This window comes from Halictus rubicundus, chromosome 6 (assembly GCF_050948215.1).
Source record: "Halictus rubicundus isolate RS-2024b chromosome 6, iyHalRubi1_principal, whole genome shotgun sequence".
Classification (NCBI taxonomy): Eukaryota; Metazoa; Arthropoda; class Insecta; order Hymenoptera; family Halictidae; genus Halictus; species Halictus rubicundus.
Genome location: NC_135154.1, coordinates 7,391,539 through 7,410,095, shown reverse-complemented (window position 1 = coordinate 7,410,095; position 18,557 = coordinate 7,391,539). Strand labels below are relative to the sequence as shown.

Below are 18,557 nucleotides of genomic sequence, written 5' to 3'. Positions count from 1 at the left end.
GGATCTAAAAGTCGAAATGAGTACTTTTTGCAATCACTCGAAAGCTCTCGAATTTTTACTTATTTTATTTGCTACTCACTCGGCTAAATTTAACTTTAACTTGTAGCCGAGTATCGTCGAAAAGGGCCTGACAGAATGTTGGATATTAAATGCTAGTGTTGTTTTTTGCGCAGAATGGTGCGGAGATTTTCGTGGTGCACGGTGGTGGCATTGGTGGTGCTGCTTTTCGTCGCAACCGAAGGTCTTCGGGAGCGAAGTGCTCAGGTAAGTGGCAATCCTCGTCGAGAAGCGAAATAACCAGGAAGATCGTCGACTCTGCGCACCGGAAAAAAATAATCACTTACCACTTAATCGACTAAGGATGTCGACTCGAGTATTCGCAGATTAACGACGAACATTATTCACTCGCTTTCGAGCGATGTCCAGGGACTTTCTACGATTCGATCGGCCGATCATTTCGCGGGATCCTGTAACTCACCGGCAGGAATGCAATCGACGAAATATCTCGATTGTTTTCCCCTCCCCCACCCGCGGAACAACGTTCGCGAGTGCATCAATTACGTGTCAAGGACATCTCGTTGCGTTTTACATTGTAGCGGCGCAAACGTTTCTTTCTTTCCTCTTGGCGAAGGCTGCCGAGCTACTGGAACGGATTAATCCGTATAATTTGAATTGTTTCTGTAATCGGGCCTCCACACGCTTAATTAACGATCGAGGAAGGATGCGGTTGCTAGAGGTGGCCCACAGCGATCACGGGCCTCGCACATAAAGGAAATTTCAAAATTAACATCGTACGTTGGCTTGAGATATATTTTTCTTGAAGTTTTACGCATTTTTTTGTTTTTTAGAAAATTGGGAGACATTTAAAACGTATGGAAGATCAGGAGAACAGGATGTCAATATTTAATTTCGAAGAAGGAAGGAGACTTTGACGGAGATAATTTTTATTTTGCACTAAGATCCACAGTCTGGCGATGAATTATCCTAATTTAATTGGAGCTCAAAATCGATTTGACTGGAGAATTATAAATTTTATATTACGGAGGTTGAGAACCACCGAGTACCGAGCACCGAACGATGCCCTACAGTCTAGCGTATCTTATGTTCTACCCATCGCGAAAAATCGCTAATTATACGAGTTGATGAGCGACTAGCGAAAGAAGCGATAAAATAATAAAAAAAGGAAGAGTCACTACGCGAGAGACAGGAACACGACGCTCATCGTCCACTTCTGCGTAGAAAGTGTCCCGACCTGAACAACTTTCCATGAAATCAGTGTTAATGATGCTGGTAATTTTTTTCGCCTATCCTCGGACGAAGATACCTTCGCGGCCGATCATTCGACAGCAATTTCGTGGTTGTTTATGGCCGTTGATCGGGGGGCTACATCGCGCTGGCATTTTCCATGGATCGTATGCAGATCTCGATTCCTCCGGACGATTTAGACTGGCCTCATCGACAATTATATTCCATTGGGTTCTGTACAATTCCGTTATTGTAGCTTTCGTCGGCGCGTTCGTGCGATTACTGTAAAGAGAACGTAGAAAGTAGCGTAATTCCAGCGTACGGTATGATATTTGTAGCTACACATGATCGGCCAATAGACTCGCGTCTATGGCGACTTTATTCCACGAAGATTACAATGGGAATTTATCTCGATTCCCGTTCTGCTCGAATTCCTTTCCGCCGAGTAGACAATTAATATTAAATTTTCACTTTTGAACGATCGAAATTAATTTGGAATGAATCGCACAGTAGTTAACCTGTAATTGGGTACGGTCAAAGGATCGTACGGTTAAAGATCGACAGAGAGAAACTGTCGGGAACATCGACGGACGTTGTCCAGCCGGCAAATCGATTTCTCGTTGGCATCGCCGATGCAATCGGGATGATGATCTCGCTCGAGCCGCAAAGGTTACCGAAACGTGTTCGTTTCTGTAAAAATCCGGCGGATCCTTTCATATCCAGCAAGTCATAAGCCACGGGATCGAGCCACGTGTCGGCGATTCGAAAGTTTTCGTCGTAAATAGAAGTAACAGGAATCAAACGTTACGCGAAATGCATTTCTGTCGCGTGTTGCTCAGGTGTTTCCCGCTCAAAGGCCACGCGCTGCAGTTGCCCGACCATTTAAAGAAACATATTCGACGTTTAAACTCATCTCTATACGATCATCCAAAATTATCACGACGACTGCCCGATCATAATACTAAAAAACTTCCACAAAATCAAAACTATTTAATTAACTCACCGTCTGCAACCTCAGTTTTATCGACGCCGTCTGGGCATAGTGAGTCGTTTGTATTCACGATTAATTTTCTCACTGTTCTAGATTTTTAAAAAATTTTTTCAAATTCTGGAATACGTATTGAAGTTTCTATTTTAATATATAATCGTTGGAGCGCCAAATGTTTCAAGCATTAATGGGGAAAAAATAAATATCGAGAAGAATGAAATTAAGAGTGAAATTTCGCTCGGGACATAAACGAAAAATTAATTTTTTTTACTTAATAGTACCACGTGTTGAAGCAGCAAGTAGGAAAGAAACGAATTCGAGAAACGTTCCCGAGTTAGCATAGCATTCTGAATGAAGGAGCGTATCTTTAACGATATCAGCAATCGCGTATAAATTCCTGGGGGTTCTATTAAAATCCAATACTCGATTGAAATTGGATTGAAAATTCTGTTAGATATGCCTATAAGTTTGGTTTTATGGTACGAGCCGGCCTACCATGTTCACCGCTCGAAATCAGTATTCCTCGGCGTAATAAGCGCGAACACGGCTTTACGTTCGATCCTGTCCGCAAGTGTATCGTATTTTCACGTGTCTAGCAGTGGTTAGCAGATAGTAGATAGCCGAGAGACACACGGAGAGAAACGAAAGAAAGGAAGAAGGAAAGAGACTGCAGGTACGCGTGGACCACGCCTAGTCGTGCGCCGCCGCGCGCCGGTCTCCCGTAACAAATAATCCAACGGGTGGCCATAAATTTCATGGTTTTCCAGCTGCTCCAGATATTTTCCGATGACTGACGACAGACAACTCGCGGTGGAATCCTAGATGGGTGTGGGACACCGATCGAACCGTGTCGGGGGTGCAACCGGACACGATTATGCAGTTTTATCGGACACTGTCGTAAAAACGCGATCGAACGACGGAAAATTGCAATTCATAGTCCCTGACAGCTCCATAAAGTTCTCCAAGATCCTTTTCAATTTGTTAAACAGAAAAGATTTATAGAGCACGGACAATTCTTCTGTCTCCATCTTGACAAATTTTTCGAGTCTGCCACACTGAATTATTCTTATTACCACTGGCTCTGATAGTTTGATCACCCATAATAGTTTCCAAGAAAAACACCAATTAACTCCTCAGGGTAGGCTTACCCTAGAAAAAAATATTAGTAGTGAGCTAACAAGATTGAATTTATTTCAGACTTTACGCGATTTATGTTTCGACACGTGCTCGGATCGAGACATTTATTCCCGTAGAGAGGTCTTTACGATGTGAAAAATTGCAAAATAAAATATATAAAACGGTTATTGGACCCGCGCTGATGGGTTCAGCGTTAATAAACGGACGAGCGCGTCAAGTGAGGCAACAGCTTGTCAAAAGCGTTTCGCAATGTTGCATCTTAAAACGAAGCGTTCGATCGAAAAGTGAAGGACCGGCGCAAAGATAGAAAGTTAAGACGGACTCCGTGAAATGTATCGGACTTTGGATAGCTCGAATCGAGGATCGGGATTACTTGAAGCATCGAGTGGTTCTTCACGTCGGAGCTATGAGGTGTCTCGAAATATCGATAGTTCTTCTGGACGCTGGTACACGGAGTCGCTAAGCTGGTTGGTCAGTGTTCGAGCAACGATGGGAAAGGTCGGCCGATCTTGTCGAAAGTTAATGCACATCATCCGCGATCCTCAATCTAAATTACACATCTATTACAGGCGTTGCTTCCCGTGTTACGGCATCTCGTATTCCTTGCTCAGCTTTGCGTAAGCCGATCGCAACGCGAAAAGCGGGAGCGGCAGGATGGGGTCAGCGGATTTCATTTCGTCAACGACGATGCTGCTTTAATACTGCAGAACATCCGTTACCCTCGGCTCTAGATCGCTTGCGACACGCGTTCGAGTTTCTTCTGCTCGGTCCCAAGCGAACTCTGCGAAACTTCGTTCAGCCAGATTATTAGGGGTACCCATAAGTAACCAATTATTTGCAAAGAATTTGTTTTGCCTTTAGTTCTGTGCCGATCGTTGAAGAGAAAACACGTATTCTTTTACAGTTTTTGGTAAAGCAGCCTGCGTTCAAAATATTCTAAAAAGTATAATCTTTTTTTACAACCCTGTAATAAAATGGCGGCGTCCGTACCTTCCGAGGATCATATTCGTCATTGCATACTTTTTCATTTTCATGCGGGATTTAATGCAACGGTAACAACAAAGAAAATTTGCGATGTTTATGGAGATGTATTGAAGGTCAACAAGTGTCAACGTTGGTTCAGAAGGTTTGCTGCCGGTGATTATGATCTCCCTGACAGGCCTCGAAGTGGACGACCAGTTTAATTTGATAATGACACCCTAAAATCTCTAGTGGAAGCTGATCCAAAATTAAGTATACAAGAATTATCGAGAAGCCTTGGGTCCACATGGTCAACTATACAAAGGCACCTACACGAAATGGGAAAGGCATATAGGCGAGGAATATGGGTACCGCATCAATTATCTCAGACCAATATTTGTCGTTCAATTTGCACTTCGTTGCTATCCAGATTTCGTAGAGATCCATCTCTTAGCAGAATCGTTATCGGAGATGAAAAATGGATTCTTTATGATAACATAAAGCGTTCCAAGCAATGGCTAAACCTAGCTTATCACTTAGAACGGTGTTACTGTGCATTTGGTGGGACTGTCGTGGCATAATTCACTTTGAGTTGTTGAAACCTGGAGAAACAGTTACTGCTCAGTTGTATTGTCAGCAATTACAACGGCTGTATTCAGAACTATTAAAAAAGGGGGCATCTTTAGTCCACAGAAAAGGTGTAATACCGCAAATTGACAATGCCCGGCCCCATACAGCGAAACTCACTCAGGAAAAAATCAAAGAATTGCAATGAGAAGTTTTACCGTACCCCCGTACTCACCGGATATTGACTATCATCTTTTCAGATCTCTGGAGCATTATTTAAGAAATAAAATATTCACTTCTGTAGAAGATGTAACCTCGAGTCATATTTTGCTTCACGAACCCGGGATTTCTATAAGAGGGGGATTGAAAATTTGCAGGAAAGGTGGCAAACTGTCCTTGATAATGATAGAGATTATATAATAAATTCAGAAATAAAAACTTCAATTTGCTACAAAGTTTGTTTTAGATTCCAAAATCATTGATTACTTATGGGTCTCCCTAATAATATCAGAGCCGCAGTTAATTGAACACTAGAACTACCGAGTCATAAATACGACTAATGTCTATTGCTTGTAATAATGACAAGACTACACTTATTCGAACCTAATACCATTTTTATTCCAACACGTGCTTCAATAAAGAAGTTGATTCAAACATTTCTGATGGGAACATTTTTATAATTTCAGTACTTCTGAAGGAAAAAATTAGGAACCAGTCATACTGACTGGTACGGTAGTTCTAGTGTTAAACGCCATAGTCGAGGGTACAAAGAGAGTGCGTCTCGCGGTAGCTCCCAGCAAGAACGTAAAAATGCAGCAGCGTAACGTTCGACGTCGATCGTATCGCGATAGAACGCGAAAGAGGTATATTTGTTATGGGATCCTAAACGAGCCGAATACACGGAAAACGGTTAGCCTTTGTTAGCCGTTACCGCCAGTCCTTGAATAATGAAAGTCAAACAATTAGGGGCACGCGCCTTATAATGATGACTCGCGGCGAGCTAAATTAACGTTGCCGCGCAAAATGTTGTGCGAACTTGATTTCTTATTTCGGTTGCATAATTCGCCGACACAGTAGGAAATAAAAAAGGCCGTTTTATCAGGGATTTAAAGGACTCTTCGTGTTCGAATGAGCGATTGGCGTGCTGAACGACAGCCGGTTGCACAATCGAAAAAGGAATTCTTTCCGAACCTTGGGAATAAACGCGACACATCGCCGACGATTACTGGCCTACAAGAATTGCGCAACGGAGAATCTCGGTTATTAATCTGGAACGGTTTTTTGCGAGGCTAACGAAGCTTCGCAACATCCCGTTATTAGGCGTCTCGGCCAGTTGCATATAATTAAAGTGGATATTAGCAGGCGCGCGTCTCGAGCATCGATCCGTGGACGTCTGTAGATCGTCTTGCGGAATAAGGTGCACGGTGCAAGGTCGTCTACTCTTACCACCGGGACTGCTGTGTCGTTATCGGTCTCATCAGGATACCCGTATCCGTGATCGATTACGTCTTTTACAGACGGAGAACAAACATCTGGAGCGCGTTAGGAATTTAGAAACCAATATACCTGCGCGTTGGTACATCGAAAAATTTTTATAGACCCTCAACAAGATTATAGAATCGAATCCCATTCGAAAAACAAGAGCAGCTAAATGATCCAACAGATTTCGGTCTTCTTGGTCGGAGCACAAAAATTTGGACCACGTTAGGAGTTTGAAAAATAGTTATTTCTGCGCGTTGATCCACCAGAAACCCGTTTATCGACCCTTAGAAAAATTTCAGAGTGCAATACCGATCGAAAAACGACAGTAGCCAAAGTGTATCGATCACCCAACAGATTTCGGTCGCCTTAGGTCATTTGGCAGGCTAATTACCCGTCAAAGAATTTTCTCTCTTATATAATCTAGGTCGTTACGGGGTTTAAAAGGGTTTGTTAACTCCTCGGAGTACACGTTCGGCGTCGCGTGTACTCCGAATGAAGTTTCGAAGTGAACGTATTCTTTTTTCTTGGCACGCATTCATTCAACAGTCTATTGTTTATTTGAAAAACTGGCTAAAGAAAGGTACTGTTCGCCGGCTAGTTCCGGTTCGGTCGAATACATTCGAGCGTGACAATGGAGTATCAAGTTTATTAATATGTGAGTTACATTAACGAACGCGGCTAGACGAACAACGTTGCCGAGCGTAACGAGTTTAATGCATCGCCACGATGTGCTCGCGATGCATTTTCTTGGCGGTTTGTGTTGCTGTTACGCGTGTCGGTTGCATAAGAAAATCACGGTGTAGATTCTTTTTTATTCGGATGTTTCTTCTGTGCATTCTTGCTCGAGAAGGTGAAGTGGGTTAGTGGGTGAGAAACTTCATTCAGATGATTCAATTTTGTGAAGGGTGATTCTGCAATCTTGTTGCAAGAACCGGGAAGAATGATTCTGAAATACTGACTCTGCATGTTCAATTGATTCCGCATTAGAAGAGTCGCGAGAAAGTAGTTTGCATGTTCCGCAAAATTTTTAACCTTGAGCGACCTTGAAAGCTTTTTCTGCTCCTCGTTTTCATCCATTTTTCCGAATATTCTTTACTATTTAGACTTACAGAAATTTCTCCCGACAGCTTCGTTGACAAAATTGGAAGGACAAAATGGCCAAGCGGAAGTTGCACAACGTTGCAGATGCAATTTCTTTGCCGATGCCAAAGGCCAAATACGGAAACCAAGAGTGGACGTTCTCCTTTGCGAAGTCGCCGTTCCAGTACAGGTTGAACCGAGTATGTTCCATTGCATTGACCCGGCGAGTTACGTGTATTTCGTTTCATCACTGTCGTTCAAGTGGTTGCCATTAACGCGTTCAAGCGAGATATTGTGTGGTTTGCCGGCTCGCGGCTACGCTTCCGATTGTGACTGGCAATTGTAAACAATTGCAAATAGCCCAGCTCGGACTTTCACGCATTGTGCAGCTCCGGCTTCGCAGTTTGCGCTCCCTGAAAAACCGCTGGTACGTCGATCCCAATTTTAATTAAAGATTCCCCGATAGGACCTCGAAATTCGCGCGTCATGCTGGGCAATGAACGGACGACTCGCGCCAATAAATCGTTGCAAGAACAATCGAAAAATTACGAGTGCTGGAGATCATTTGAGAGAGATTTTTTTTCATTGATAATAGAGTTGTACTTCTTTTAGTTATTTCTAATTTCATGTTTCACATGATTGCTTCACTAGCCATGTATTTATATATATGGCAGTGTGCAATAAAGTGAGCTCAAAAGGTTAAAGTTATTTTTTGTGAGTGACCCAGTTGCAGTCGCTCGAGCATTCGCGAATTTTCTCATAAACTGCATCGGATGCACGGCGATTCGCGTTTATCAACGCAGCCGATCGTAAATCATATGATCATTTGTCTGGCGTGGCGCGATGCGCCGGTCAGATCTAGCCGGAGGAAGCGCATTCATATGCACCGTGCGCCGGGTGCAGGCACGGTTATTGGCCGACACGGCGCGGCGCGTGTGTACGTATTGCACCTTGCACAAGCGTGTGCATAAACGTAATCTAAATCAGGTTTTCCATCGGAGAAAGCGCCTCTTCTGCATCGTTTACTTCGGCTGACTTCCTGAAATTCGCGTTGGCTCCGTTCCTTTTCTTCTTCGCTCGCTTCGATCTCCGTTCGAGCGTCACCTACGCCTCTGCTATCGATGACAGGCTTCAATTTCCTCGCTGTCTCTGCAATTAGATCCCGTGCATCCTTCGCCGCGCTTATCGTGCTTCCACGCATCATTCCGTTCCGTTCGTGGAACGATCACCGATTCAAATTTCCTTTTCTACTGATCGAGAGTATTAACCCCTTTCATGTCATACCGACTTCGCGAGAGAAATGCATGGAAATCCTGTTGGAAAGATCTCGCCGGTAAACGCGTCATTTTCCATGGTTATTTGCATATTACGCGTAGCTCGCGCGGAAAGGCGTAATCGTTATCTCGGGCCATCTCGTGGTTTATTAATCCGGTGCATCGTAACCGGGGAAAAAAGTGTTTTCATTGTGGAGGGTAATCGTTCTTCCGCGTTCCTGCGTAACTTTTGGGATCACGCAATAGAACACGGACAAAACGTACGTAATTTCAGTCAGAGAAACAACCATCGCGATTGCCACGAAATTCACGCAGCCAGTTATCCTCCATTTCGGTGTGCTCGCTCGATTCTTATCGGTCGCTCGCACCGATCTCGATCGGCCATGTTGCACACTATTTTTCTTTTTTCCCACCGCATTCCGTGTGTTCCAGTTGTAATCCTACACTCCCGCGAAATTGTTACAGTTTGCGGTCTCTTTGATTTCCGTGGCATTCCGTTCATTCGCGTCGCGCCAGACTTCCTCAATTTCGAAAAGAAATGTATGCGAATTCGAGGAGAGAGTCCACGATTATCGCAATTCCGCTCGAGCGTAGTCGAAATTTGGAAAGTTTTGAGAAGGACCGGACGTGTTAATTTGTTGTCGGTGTAATAATTGATCGCGTGCTCTCGGAAGGGTCCGCCGGCGGTCATGCTCGCGCGGATCACGCATTATGCACGCCGGTGGACGACGAAGGGTTCCTTTCTTGCCCGAGGCGGCGTAGAAAGTCGGCGCGCGCTCGGTTTTGCGGTTCGAAATTGTCTTAAAGGTCGCCGTCTTCTCCATTAAATGTGCGGCAACGCAGTCTCGCTCAATTCTACATTCTGCTGGAACCTGGTTAAGTTATTCGTCGAAAATCGAAAGTTCTTCACCATTCCGAAAGTCCGAATTTTTACACTTCAAGTGGAAAATTTCAATATTCACATTTACAATTTCATCTTCACTTTTCGAATAAAATATCTTCCGTCTCGGAGATTTCAATCTTTCAATATTGAAAGCTGTTCAACAACCCGATCCTGGTCCATCAAAAACATTTGTCGCCTGCTTTTTAACCTTCTCTATCACTTTCTTACAGTCCAATCATAAATACAGCGTCATAAATATTTGAACGACGAGCTTAATTGCACTTACAAATAAATTTGTTTAACATTCTCCGACGTCTGTTAGACAGGAAATGTCACTCTAAATATGTCAGACAGAATCTTCAGAGAGAACTATTGGATATGGATGTTACTATAAAAATATAGCCAAAGCGAAATGTGGACGCGCACATAATTGAAACGGAGCAAGAAACGACACTGTTTGCCGGTTGACCCGATATACTGTCTGCGATAAGGCGTATTGTAGTCAAAGACTACAAGCTGTAACGACTTTCACGCGAAAGAAAATGGCGACCCGTATTCGAAGAGAAATGATTAAGTTTAGAAACTTAAGCGGAGAGCGCAGAGGAAAGTAGAACAAGTGTAACATAAGTGCCCCGAGGGCCTCGACTCCTCGGTCTACATTTATTATGCGTGTCATTGTAACAGTCAATTGCACATTGCGTGCCTGGCGTTGTTAGGCGGATGACTGTCCGGAACATGTTTAGCGATCCTGCAGGTTGTTGCGGCCGGAATCCGCGTTGCATAAATGTCGATGCGCCCCAAGTTCGAAGACCTCGACACTCGGACCGGGCTCGGGCGCCACGTTGGGCCCGAGGATCGCTTAATTTCCGACGGTTTCTCTTTCGTCGTTGCGTAAGATTTTAATTCGCCGTTGCCACGGAGAAATTGGTCCTCTCGAATTTCTCGGAGTCGCCCGTCGACTTCCGCTCGAAACCGGAGCATCCTCCGGAAGAAAGTTCTGCTTGAAAAGTTATTTCGATTCCGGCTGAAACGAAAGTTCGTTTAAATGGCTATCGGTATTGTTAAAGGAATGCATAAAATATTTTCTTTTCTCTCGCGTCCGGAACTTTGTTTCTAGAAGAAGCGTGTAGTTTCGTTTCTTTCTTGATTGGAGGAGGCGCAGATTTAATTGGCTAGCAAAAGAGGACACAACGGGACGCGTAAAATATTTTATTCTGAATTCTTTCCTCTTAGAATTCACGCGCGATACACAAGAAACGTCTCTCGAGTTTGCGTGGTAATACATGTGTGGAAGGAATTTCATTTGCTAGAATTTACGCTGACAATTTATGCGAATGGGTCTCGCACAGCGGAGCTAGTAGAATGCATATTTTATAAGCCGATGAAGTAGGTGGCAGAAACACCGCCGAAAAGCCGGAGTTGCGAAACGCAGCTGGAGGGGAACCGGTGTGAAAGGATCTCGTAGATCGTCTTACCGGACGATCGTGGACCACACCCTGTGATTCGGGAACCAGTTTTTTTTTCGGTTTCAAAATTTGTCGCTCGTCCCGATAAGAACCTGTGAAATTCGGCACTCGGTTTTGCGCCATTCGCCTACAGCTCGGCGAATAATTCGTTATTAGCCCGATCATGTTCGTTTGCGAAATCGTGTTTTCGATTTCGTTGTTTTCTGGCTGTCACGACGCTTTGCCCCAGTTATCCCGGCTCCATATTGACAGACATGTGAAACCGATAAAAAAAAAAACTTCGCTCGTGGTTCTCTCTTAATGGACGGCAAAAGTTGCAACACCTTCCTTATCGATCCGAAACGATTTCATCGATCCAGAGAGGAACAGTCCGACAACGGTAGATCACAATTATTCGATGAAAGTTAATCTCCTTGATGTATTCCAGCTACCAAAAGCAATGATTACAGAAGAGTAGCAAATTGCATCCCGCGGAACGATGAAACTGGGTCATCGGGGTCCCCAGAATTCGATCGATCGTTACGATCAAGGATTCGTAACTCCTCTCGCTATCATTCGCAAAATTGCCGAGCCCTGTTTAAGCGAAATCACTCCGACAAGAAAAATCGTTAATAATCCGATGAATTATTCACAGTCGCTAATCAGCTCATGCGGCGGAGATCGGGATCGGCGATGATCGTCGATCGTCGGCTGTTTCGCAGTCGCGATAAATAGATAATCGTCCGCGGATCCACCGATGTCGGGAGTAAAAGTACACCGCGAATTCAGAAGTAGGAACCCTGTCGAAATCCAAGGACATTATGGTGGTCGGGTGCAAACGAGGTTACCGTGGCGGTCCACCTTCGAAAACTGCCTCTCACCGTTGTTGTCAGCGTGGAACACGCTTCTTCGATAATGGCCCGGATTATTTGGCAATAACTAGACCGCGCGTGAAATAAATATTTCAAAATTCCCTGCAGCTGTTGCGAGAAACGGGGCCCACTTAGGAATTCCGTTCTTTCTTTAATCGTTTCAGTGGGTCGACAGCAACCGACAGACACTGCGTTTCAAATTGCAGCTATTCATATTGGTCATAAACGCATAAGGTCCGCGGTCTGCTAATAAAGTTTCTCGCAACGGGGATGCGTACGCGCGAACGGTTTGGTAATCGCGGGCCTGTGCAATTTCGCTTAGTAATCGCGAGTAATTAGCTGTCTTCGCGGCGTTGAAACGCAGAAAATATTAGCTATTCTATTAAAAAATTCGTGGGAATTCTTTGCTACCGAGCCACCGGATATAAATTTGCGAAATTTTCGAAACGAAGCCTGAAGAAAAATGAGGATTTTACAAGCGACGGATTTCGTTACGCAGGGCCGTCGAACCAGGAATTTCGCGAGGGAAGGTGCCGTCATTGCGCAATTTTATTTTTCACATCGAAAATTGAGAGCTCCCCGGTTTTCGTGGCGTGTCGAAACCCCGTGTGGGGTCAATTACAGTTGCCATTTCGTGTTGTGGAATTGTTACACATTGTGTTGCATGCCCGTAATCACAGGAGATGTGCTCTCGAAATTAGCACCGGGCGATAGTCCAATCGAAGATCCCCTCGGCTGGCAACGATTCCGGCTCGTGTCTTCCAATTACGGGGATAAACCGGCGATTTGTAATTGCACGGGTGAGGCAGGAGTGCCGCAACGATCTTTATTCTTGCGTGCATCCACTCGAATCCTCTCTCGTTACCCCATCGAACTAGGCAACCCCGTACGGAACACGTAGCCCGGTTAATTTATACAACATCCTCGACGTTTATTGTTGCCGGACAATTTTTCCGCGGTCTAATCACACGAGACGTGCCAGGCATGAATAATGACGGAGGATTATCTAATTTTATGATGGTTTCGCTCGGTAATGAGGCCCGAACGTCCGCAATTTTCCCTTAAACGGCGTTCACCGTTCATCGGTGTCGCTTTAGGATAGAAATTACGTAAATATCATAGAACCGTATGCGATATTTACTTTTCCAAATATCACACTTCAATCTCTCGAGATAGGTCGCGGGAATCATTATCTATCGCGTGCGAGCCATGCCATCAACGTCGTCGGAGTCCTTCGAACAATTCCAGAGAAGGCCGCGGCGCGCGGCGGTGTCTTTTAATCGACTGGCTGCAAGGGCGTAGTCGCAGAACCGTGCAGAATTTTCGTGCCCCGACCTTGGGGCCCCGCGCAAAACTTCTGTGTTTCGGGATCGAGGTGAACGTAACTGCACGCCTGCACACGCCGCAGCATTCGCCACATGATAACCACTCGGCGAACCGGCGATGGTTCTGATAACAATCCCCGTGCAAGGTATTGGATTAACCTTTCACTGTTGCCAGCCACTTTTTTTTTTTTTCGAGTGAGAGAGGGAGAACGATCGCGATCGCGGCCGCAGAGCATGATGCAGATCCGAGCAAACGCTGCCAAATAGAGAAAACTGTTTCCCGACGCGTTTCGAAACGAATCCGTTGCGGACGGGATCGCCGCGTGGGAGACCGGCGATCATTTGCCGGCAATATTCATTAGCCGGAGACGATGATTAACTCGCTTCGTCATTTTTCCACTGACCACGCCGCGGTTGCGCAAACCTAATCTCGGCGAGAGCGACATCCCTTGTGTCACGTTCTGCGATCTCTTAGTGTGAATACATTTGGCACGTGGAATTGACAGAGTCCTGAAAGAGAAGCAAAAATGCGACAAGCGATGCATGAAATCGAACTATGCAATTTCTGCGCGGACCAGATTCCGAGCGATTCGTCAAACAAATTGTCGACAAATGGATGACGATCATTTTAAGGGAAACGCGTATCTCGCCGAGCGTATCTCGAGGAAGTGCAACGATTTGCTCGAAGATACGTGGACAGCCGATTCCGGATAGAAAACTGTCCGACACGGTCGAACGAAGTCGTGGACGATCGTCGCTTCCCACGATTCTTCGTTAACGATCTCCGGCGACGAAAAACAAATCGCCGGACGACGCCAGTGTCTGCGAAATGCTGTCGCGCTGGCCGGCGCAAAAGTCTCGCAAAAAATCCGAAGCTGGTCTTGGGAAACGTTGCGACGCGGAGACGTTATTTTCCAGCGGCATTCGTTCGGTAGTTGGCTCGGTTCGACTCGCTTATGGCTGCTCGCTCGACTTCGGCTGCATGGTTGACTAGGTAACGTGACGTGAAACACCGACTTTTACTTTCAGCGTCGATTCTACGTGTGTCTTTCAAGCAGATAAGGATAAAGGAGAACTGGAACGGCGAACCGTGCCGAAGGAAATCGAGCCTTTCGGCTAATTTGTACAATTCCCTGATGAATACGCCACTTCTGACCCACTCCGGGCAGTTTCGCGTACCAGCAGAACTTTTCTTATTCATTAGCCGCAATCGAGCCTCGTAAACGGGGGTCCAACGATTCATCAAACCTCTCGGAAAAGTCCCATCGAACGATCATAACCCCCAATTGCGTAAACCCCACGCAAAATTTTCTGCCTGAAACGTCGCTTGCAATTATCCAAGAACGCAGAAATTCACAGCAGTTCTACAATTTGCCAAGAGCACTCAACCAATTTCGAAAACGAACGCGAAGCACGCATCCAGACATCGATATCGAGGCGCACTTGCCTGAATGAGTGGCATTTTAATGAAAATTAGGCTACCATTAGCGCTGCTCAGGTGGAACGGGTCGGTGAGAAAGCAATGTTGGTTTTGCGAGTGCACGGTTGAATCAATTTTCCACGGCGTTTCGGTTTTATTTAGTCAATTATATAACAATTCCGTTCCCTCCGCGATTCCAATGCACCTCTATGAAGTCCTCGATTCAGTTTGCTGAACTCGTCAAAGGTTCGATTATGTTTCGTTATCTCTTCGTACTCGTCGCAGTCATCGGATTTCGCGCCGACAAAGTTAATTGCGTCCGGCATTAGGGAATTAAGTCGCGGTTACTCGACGCTTATCTCGAGATACGTTACTAAGCTCTGTTTCTGTTGGTGTTGGTAACTATCGCTTTGTTATACAACCGTTCTTCAGCAACGACACCGTAGTTTCTCTTTCGAGCCTGGCCGGTTACGCGACGCACAAGGTTCGAATGTGAACCGGGAAAATTGTATTTTCCCGATGATCGTAAAGTTTGTCTGCAGGAAACGAACGGGGAAACGGCGAAAAGCTGTTTCGACGTTAAAGTCTCGAAGCGTTCGCTTCTGTTTGTCGTAGTAATTGAAAGTAATTGACAAAAGTACCGGCACCGATGGTTCGCTCGAAGTTCTCGGTACCGTTGGCAAACATGCCGGAAAATTATAGCGACCGTCAGGATCTGGAAAATTATGTTCAACTACTCGGAACTATGCTGCGCGAGTTCTTGTCCCGTGAAAGTTTCCTTTTTTTTTTTTTACAGAAATTATTGCGTTTTTGACGTGCCCGGAGTGTTGCGATATTCATGATTTCCACCTCGAACGCTGTGCAGATTCTATTGCCTCTCGAATAAAAATATCCTCGCGTGACGAACGATTAAAAAGATTGATCGAAGTTTCATTAGGCTAAACAGTGAACGCGACGGAAGACATTTTCCGGATCACTGGAAGGCTTGCGAATGATGAAATTTCAAAACCATCGATTCGAACGAATCGACGGATCAATCGGCTGGCCTTTCGACAGAGTCATCGACTATCGATCAGCGAAATCGTGGAACCGTTTATCGCCGCTAGACACGGAAGGAGAATGATTTAGGATGACTATAGATCCTCGTCGATCTTTTATCGATGCTAATAGCAAGCTTTGCGCACAATCGTCCGACCGGTATTTTTGTTTAATTTCAAAACCGATCGTGCTTTACGGATCTGTTTCACTTCTTCCCGATTTAATAATCGCTTCTAGGCAGTTCGTCTCTTCGATCGGGATCGAGAGAAAGTCGATCATCTTTTTGCGGCGCACGCGATCTCTGTTTCCTGCGATACGAAAAATACGAGACACGGTTATTTACTCGTTCACTATGATCGACGTTGTAATCACCTGTTGGCTCGTTAGAAACGCTCCCGCGACGCCGGCGTTACCCAAATAATCCGTGCCGGCTCGGAAGTGCATCGCTGCACCGTTTCCCGGCACGAATCCTTTGATCGTTTCGCGCGGACACACGGGGCTCGTTACGTGACGCGACTTTCTTCGCGGGATCCCTCCGTTCTTGCTCCAATTACATTCCATTAACGGTTGATTGGGGCTCCTGGCTAATGTCGCAGGTGTTCCTCGAAGGATGGTGTTGGATGTCTTCATAACGACGACCCGCTTGCGAAAGGAATATCGATTGCCCCCTCGCAATGGAGATGCTGACGCTGCGCTGCTCCCTTTTATCCGAGTAATCGTCGCGTTGCCGTCGCATTATGGAACTGGGTAACGAGAATTGTTGCGTTCGGATGCATCTCAAGTTGTGCCCCTTGCATTAATTAACCTGCCACGCCAGAACTCGGCGACGTCTCTTTCTCAGCGGCAGACTTATGGCAAAAATCGGTGGGAGGTTAGACCAAGACTTTACATTATTTATCACGTCTAATTGCTGCGACCGTAATACAAACCGTAGTACAAGAGGCTAAATGCAGAGACATTTAGAACTGCTTTCAATTATAATAATTTGTAGCGGCGCCTCAGAGGGGGACGAACGAGTGCAAAGCGTTAACTGGTGTCCTAGATATTGCAAAAATCAGTGGGGATATCGAACGATTAGGAAACACGGATGACTAATCCGCGGCTAGATTACTGTCTCCGATGTTGGTTGAATTTCAACGATGGACGAGCGGACTTCGCATACATTTGAATACATTCGAACGTGCGAGCGAAGTCCGCTGCTGCACGCGGAACGTTCTAAATAGGGTTTTAATCGCATAATGATCGCCTTGAGCGGTGCTCGAAATCCGTGAAATAAATTGGATCGCCCGATCGGCCCGTAGAAACGTCTACCTGCGATTCTTTGTATCCTAAACGGAGAACCGGGAACATGCGTTCAATCTTTTCCTGGTTTTTTGCTGCAAATGCAAATCTTTGAACCTTGTATTATTTCTCAAGGCGAGTCTATAAACCCGATAGCGGTCGATAAAATGAAGTCTGTGAATTCTAGGTCGACGATCAGAAACAGCTCACCACTAGGGATCGTGGGGCTCTGAGATTCAACGCCAAGTCCCCGGAAGAGGCGACCACCAGCCTGCCGTTCGCGAGATCGAAATCGTCGCGGGACAGGTCGCCGCAGTCGAGGAAACCCTCGAACGACAGACACGACGACGGAACCAGCAACACCGAGACGAGGTTCGAGTCCAGCAAACGCTCGAACTTCCGGACGAAGACAGCCGAACGAAATGTCTCCGGTGACGCAACGAACAGCTCCCGGAGGAACCTGGCGAAGAGCATCGACGAGGTGAGGAAAGGGGAGCCGGTGATCAACAGGAGGAGCGGGAAACGATACTCGACCGAGAGCAGCGAGGCGACGAGCGCCAAAGAGGAGCAGAGCGTCACTTCGAGTCCCTCGAGGGACTCGACCAGGAGACCATCCACGAGGACAGCTCACTACGAAGTCACCGAGAGACTGATAGACAACAGCGGACCCTCTGTCTTCACGGCGACCACGGAATCGTCGAGATCCAGGACCGGGAGGAAGATCCAGACGACTTTCGCGTCGAGGGACTTCAAGACGCAGATACCAGCCTCGAGGAGGTATACCAACAGGAACGCCGAGGATGCTGAAACGAGCACAGCCTCGTTGCGAAGATCCGAGGGCAGGAGATCGACTACTGAAAGGATCGAGAGAGGCACCAGGTCGGGCAGGTCGAAGCTGAGCCACAGGGAGAACAACTCGATCACTCGCAAGAGCCAGGACGCTGTTCTCTCCGAGTCCGAAAGCGTCAGAGTCGACGTTCCTCTGACGGTGGACAGCACATTGAGTCCCAACACCGAGTCCACCACGGCTTTCGGAGCTGTTTCGCAGCAGATCACGACGGTACCCCAAATTGGGAAGAGATCCGATACCAAGGAGTCCAGAGCTGGTTCCAGAAGAGGATCCGAGAGACCCAAGGGCCGCGGGAGATCTACCGCTGCGGATTCCGTTACTCCAACCTCCAGGAGTTCTAGGAGAGGAGTTTCCAAGTTCAATGATCTCGGCACCACGGAAGCTGGCGAGGTGAACGCCGCCTGGAAGAAGAACACGATCTCCAGGGATCGGTCTAGGGGACCGGAAGCTAAAAAGGAGAGATCTAGATCGAGGAACAAGAACTTGGAGAACGAAGTGACGCGACAGAGGAACTTCACCGAGAGGAGAGCTAGAGTCCCTGAGAGCACGACCAGGTCTGTGGAACTTCGTGGGCAGGACCAAGATGGACGCAGAGGAAGGAACAGGTCCAGGGTGAACGGTACCACGTCGGTTGCTTCGGGTAAGTAGCTGATCGGTAGACTGCGATCCTTAATATCCGGTTTATTTTTCTACGAAAGGCTTCGTCCACT

The 18,557-nt window shown here is 46.3% G+C and overlaps 1 protein-coding gene across 5 annotated transcripts in view; it reads left to right on the top strand.

Annotated features, from left to right (window-relative positions):
- Window positions 1-18,557, top strand: part of LOC143355147 (uncharacterized) — a 44,563-nt gene that overhangs the window by 4,712 nt on the left and 21,294 nt on the right. For all 5 annotated transcript variants that reach the window (XM_076789709.1, XM_076789711.1, XM_076789710.1 and 2 more), the window contains exons 2-3: window positions 174-264; window positions 17,185-18,487. In XM_076789709.1, the coding sequence (XP_076645824.1) occupies window positions 175-264; window positions 17,185-18,487 (1,393 nt within the window). In that variant the 5' untranslated portion in view covers window position 174. The remainder of the gene's footprint in view (window positions 1-173; window positions 265-17,184; window positions 18,488-18,557) is intronic.